The 6028-nt window shown below is 32.2% G+C and overlaps 1 protein-coding gene across 2 annotated transcripts; it reads left to right on the forward strand.

Annotated features, from left to right (window-relative positions):
- Positions 1-2288: 2288 nt before the first annotated feature.
- Positions 2289-6008, forward strand: LOC106943909 (uncharacterized). 2 transcript variants are annotated; one of them, XM_015027206.1, is made up of 8 exons: positions 2289-2427; positions 2879-2938; positions 3275-3334; positions 3608-3676; positions 4699-4800; positions 5000-5467; positions 5578-5741; positions 5865-6008. In XM_015027206.1, the coding sequence occupies exons 1-8, from the start codon at positions 2361-2363 to the stop codon at positions 5979-5981; spliced, it is 1107 nt and encodes a 368-aa protein (XP_014882692.1). In that variant the 5' UTR covers positions 2289-2360; the 3' UTR covers positions 5982-6008. The 2 variants fall into 2 exon arrangements, with proteins under 2 accessions (XP_014882692.1, XP_014882693.1); XM_015027207.1 differs by having other exon boundaries at positions 5000-5464.
- The last annotated feature ends 20 nt before the right edge of the window (positions 6009-6028 follow it).

Consider the following 6028-nt stretch of genomic DNA (forward strand, 5'->3'; position numbering starts at 1 on the left):
AACTTTTTCAATAAGTTTGCTGATGATTTTTTTTTTTTTTTTTTTTTTTTTGATAACTGCTGTTATTAAAACCTGCATGGCAAAATACCTAGAAGAAGGGGCAGGTTTACTACTTAAATCAAATCAGATGCAATGACAGGCAGAATATGCTATCAATACAGCAGGAAGAGAAGATTAAATTATGTATACTCTCTTCTAAGTTTTTATGTTTGAGCTAGAATTTGGTCATTGTCTCTACATTCCTTTGACTGTACACAGCACTGACCCTAGATCTGATGTTGATATGATTATTAGCCCTAAAATATTACACACTTTGAAAAAGAAAGCTTTCTATCTCTGATATTAAACAGATACATAAAAAAATCATAAAGAGCTTTTTAGTTACATATTTAATTACATTACAGAAGATACATCTGAAGACAGGCAGTTATTTAACTGGGAGGTGAATTGTCACTTCACTTCCCTCACTGTGTGTTGTAGGACTTTCCGTTGCCTTTAATTTGATTTAAAAGCAGATAACAGAGAACAGAAGAAAACCCAATATGGATAGTTGTAACATCAGTCTTCCCTTCCATGGATGGGATGCTGTTTCAGGGATTTAATCTGGACTACATAGCACTGAGTGTTCCATTGATTGGATGTCTTTTTTTTAAATATCATATTATGATGTAGCCCATAAACATGGTGCATCTGTACGAGTCTGTAAATATGATTTATTTATTCAACTTTTTTTTTTAATTTTGAACATGTAAATATCAATAAATAAATAAGAAAAGAACAACAAAAGTACAATAATAATAATAATCAAGCTTAAAACACAAACGTTATCCAGTTCTAGCAGAAGTAAAAAGAAGCAACAAACTTAATCATCAGGGTTTCAGTGGCAGTATTTATTAAAAAAAACTGACTTGACAACATATCATGAAAAATCTGTACAATATTTCTCATAGACCAGACAAAATGAATAGCTTTGTACTTATATATTGTTCTAAGAATTGGAAAGCAGATGCTGTTCACAGAAAGACAATTAAGCCGACAGAACAAACAACTGAAACACAAACTGTTAAAATTACACAACTTCCACAGCATGAGAGGAAATTCCATGTCAGAACCACTTCAACAAGATGGAAGTGGTTCCAGTCTACAGCGTCTGTAACACCTAACTGTTTTTGTCTGGTTTTTTGTTATTTAAATTGTGTTTTTTTTTTTTTCTTTTACAACTTCATCAAAATATGGTCTGCTTAATTCTATCACTTCCACAATTTAATGCATAGGATTAATCAGAAAAGTCACGCTTTTGGATTTCACAGAAGTGTGTTTGGGGAAGTTTTAAATTATTCTAAACAGATCAGTTGTTCACAGAAAATTTGATCACACTAAGTAAAATAATCAGTGAAATGCTCAGACATAAAATTTATTTATGAAATATAGTCTTTATACAAATATCAATTATGCCCATAGTAAGATCATATATACATATACGATAAGAGCTCTTCATCAAAGTGTCGTCTTAAAGTATGAAAAACAGAAATAATTTTGCTAGTATCATTACTCTGGTTACAGATACCATCCATTTTAGCAAAGCAGCATTTCACTAATATTTCATGATGGTAAATGAAACTTTAATCCTAATAAAACTAAGCTGGACACCAACTATTTATTTAGCAAATAATTATTTGAAAACAAATGTTATAACTTAACTTTCTGAGACATTTTCACAAAGTTAGTATTCTATTTACTAAAGAGACGTCAAAATGTTCAAGTTACAAATCATAATGTTTTCATCAACTACAGAATCATTCAATAAATCAGATTATTATTGAAAAGTCCATTTATTTCTGTAGGTCTATCACCAATTTAAACACATTTTATTGATTAACAATAAACAGATGATTTTTAAAAACATAAACATGAGTATAATGGAAAGTTTGTATACATACTTTTCATCCCAACAAGACTCATTGGGATATATGTATATATTCTAATTCACTGGAGATTACTGTATACTTAAGTTATTTTTAACTAAGACACACACAAAAAAATTATAAGAGCCACTAAAACAAAACAAAACAAAACAAAAAAACAACAACAAAAAAGACAGGGGTCAAAGTTCAGTTTTTCAACCTTTATTTAACCAGAATAAAACTCCTTGAGATCAAAGATTTGTTTTACAAGAGTATCCTGACAACCATACAGTTAAGTAGTTACAAAACACAGAACTAACACAATTCTCATATTCAGATATTGATACAAGTCGCAAAGCAGAAGTATGTAAATCAAGAACAATAAAAGGCAGTTCTAACACAAAGAAACCTTCTCAGTCAACAAGTCGGCTCTGAGTCAACAGTAAGGCTGCAGACATGGCAGAGGAGGACGTTTGCTATGCTTCAGTGGTTATAAAAAGTAAGATGCAGCTTCAACCAAGAGGTAAGTTCATCTTCTGCAGACATGACATATATTCTACACATGTACTAAGTCTCAGTCTTTGCATATATGTGATAATTGTGGTGACTTGAAAAGGGTCTAAACAAAATTAGTTTTGAGCCACAAAACTTTCATGATTTTTTGAATAAAAGATAATTTATTAAGTTTTAAATTGCATTCTACACTTATATTTTACTGGGTTGGTAAACATACAAAAAAAACATGATTATGTCTATATTGTGGTTATAAAACATATGAAGCATGAACTTTTAAAGAATGACAGCATGACACTAATTAAAATGTTTGAAATGCTTGGAAGCAGCGGCTCAGTTGGTAGGGGAGATAAAATTAATTAATTCATAATTAATTGCATTATACATATGTCTTATTCTCTATAGCATGTACCTTTTACACACTAAATTCTATTAAACTCATGGATCTTCTGACTTTTCAGTAAAACAAGATAATGAGACCGTGTATGATGAAGTGAAGGTGAATAAAGAACCAGCTCAGGGTAAGTAAAACAAATCCACATCCTTAAGCAGAGTACATGTTTTTCTTTGTCTTTTATATGGTTAAACACATTTTTACATTAAGACACACTCAATAACTTTATATCACTTTCTTTATACCTGAGGAAACCTGTTTAGGTAAAATAAATGGTGTCCCATGAAAAAAAACTCATTTTCTTACCTGGAAAGTTCAGGTCAAAAGATTAAAACTGTAAAAGTTTTTACATTTTGTGAAATAGAAATTCTCTTGAATGATAAGTTTAAGTTTCAGCAAATCAATTCTTAGAAATGTCTTGTTATAATACAAGAGAATATTTAAATCTTTTTCGCTAAAACAGAGAAAGAAGCTGAAGTGGAGAAGCAGAATGAAAGTGTTCAACAAACACCTGACCAAACAGGTACGTTGTTAAAAACAAAGAGGAAAGAACAATATATATTAAAAATTTTTCATTTAATGGACAATGTTTTTGAGGTTTATGATACATATTTATCTGTATAGGAAATGGGGTTGTTGAGGTTTTCTTCACTTGTTTTATTTGCCCCAGTTCATTGGAAAAGTTATATCACAGACAGAAGCAAAAGTCACATTATTTGCTATAAAACTGGTGCTGCCTTGACTAATGCAGTAATTATGTTATTATGTTATAAAACAACTTAAAATTTCATTTCAGTTAAAACAATGGAGAAATTTGAAGTGGAGAAGCAAAATGAGAGTGTTCAGAAAACTCATGACATAACTGGTAAGTTTATAAAATCAAGGAAAACAATTTATCATGATAAAATTAGAAACATGTTTGCAATTTGTTTTAACTATCTTTAAATCAGAGAAAATGGAGTTGGAAGGCAACTCAGCTGTGTGTGTTTTTCCCCCAATTCATATGGAAAATTTGTAGCAGCTGTTGATTTGCTACAAGCCTTGGTGCATTCTTACTAAAACATACAGTTAGATATGTGGTTATCTTAAGAACACGTACAAGATTCCAGTTTTACTATTATTTTTTAGAATGATACAAATTGATTGAGCCTATTTCAAGTCTGTCATTTATGTTCTGTGTTGTATTCATCAGAAATTCTACATAAGTGTCCAGTCATACAATCAAGTATCATTACGTCTGCAAATATTACTGCTGCTGCCTAAAATTATTTGCATTTCCAACATGTTCATGTTTAAGCTAACAAGATGTAATAGTAAGGCTTTGTAGTAGCGAAAGTCCTTATTTTAATCTGTGGGGGAGCTAAAGATTAGGTAGTGATATGTCAATATGAAAAGGAAAATACAAATGAGAGAAAATCAAAATTTCCACTATACTGTTCTATAAATATAGTCAAATTTACATAATTTATTCAATGCCTGTTGAAGTACATGGACTAACACACTGATGGAGGTGTTTAGTTTATTTGATTAAATATGCCGATATTCCATAGTCAAATGTATTTAATGATTCTGATTGGTCAGAAATCCAGAGTAAAAATGCACAGGGTGAACCAGAAAGTACCGTGCCGCAGTGATAGGGGGCAGTGTTTCACAAAATGGTTGAGATCAGTGCATGAACTTCATCCAGCATTGAAAAGGCTGAAAACTCACAGTTAGAATAAAACCTACCCAGGATGACTCTAATTAATATTGATATAAAAGACAGTATTTTTCTTCTTGATTTAGAAGCAAAAAGGTTGTATTTATATTTACTACAGACAAACAAGGGAAGAAAAGATTTGTTCCTAGTTTTAAAGTTCCTTTATTTTATTTATTTATTTCTACCAGTCAAGGAAGCAGGAAGACTTTGTCGCTATCAGCAGCTGTGTTGCTGCTTTGGGATTCTCTGTGTCATTTCGGTGCTCTGCATCATTGGAGTCTGTGTTTATTGTGAGTAAGATGTGACCAATACACAACCTTAAATACAGTTTTCTAATAATATCTTAAGAGCAAACATTTGTTTATCCTAAAGTTAAGCAGAACATATAATCCAGTTCTAAAACACAAACAACAAATTAAAATGAAAAACTTACATTGATGGGTTTTTTGCGTTTGTTGATAATGTAATTTCTAATTTCTGTTGCAACAGTTCGTGTGAGCACTGCAAGCGAGCTGAACCAGCTGAAATCATCCCAGCAGGTTCTACTGGAGGAGAACCAGAACCTGACCAACCTCAACAACAAACTCAGTTCAGATTATAAAAATCTAATGATTCAGTTTGACAACCTGACCACGGCTTCTATCACCTTAGAAAACAAGATCACCATGCTGACTGTAGAAAACTACAACCTGACTACGGCTTCTATGGCCTTAAAAAACAACATCACCATTCTAACTGTAGAAAACTTCAACCTGACGGCAGCTTCTACAGCTTTAGAAAAAAGGATCACCACTCTGACAACAGAAAACCGCAACCTGACGTCGCTTAATGAGAAACTGATGGAAGAAAGAAAAAACCTCACAGAACTGATAAAAAACATGGAGGAAACCTGGAATGAGCTCAATGTCAGTCGAGCTCAGTGGAGCATTGATCAATACTGTCCAAACAAAAGTGGTGGTATGTTCATATTTTAGACAAACAGTTTGTGATGAACTACATTATGTTAAAAAAATAAATAATAATGATATTATGTAAACATATTTATTAATGGAACATTTTGATTGAAGTGAGAAGCTGCACTTCTTGTCAGAGAGGATGGAATTACCAACTTTCCAGCTGTTATGCGTATAACGATGCTGCAGCTGATGATCGAACAAACTGGGACGGTGCACGAGAAGACTGCAAAAAGAAGAATTCAGATCTGACTGTTGTGTCTGACAACGCAGAAAAGGTAATGGAAGAACAATTTTAATGGATTAAAATGTACATCAACTGGGAAAATTGTAGCCTCAATAATTTTGAGTGTTTAGTCAGTTTTCAGTCAGCATAAACAGAATTTTCTCTAATTCCTCAGATTTATGTCCAAACACAAAGTCCTGTTACAGGAAACATTAAAGGATTCTGGATTGGTCTCAGAGCTGTAGGAGGGAAATGGAAATGGCTCGATGGAAGTGATCTGACCAATCAGTGAGAGACACATTATTTCTTAAACTTTGTGTAAAACAAATCTACCAGCCT

This window comes from Poecilia latipinna, unplaced genomic scaffold (genome assembly GCF_001443285.1).
Source record: "Poecilia latipinna isolate Pla-1442-1.1 unplaced genomic scaffold, P_latipinna-1.0 Scaffold6390, whole genome shotgun sequence".
NCBI classification, from domain to species: Eukaryota; Metazoa; Chordata; class Actinopteri; order Cyprinodontiformes; family Poeciliidae; genus Poecilia; species Poecilia latipinna.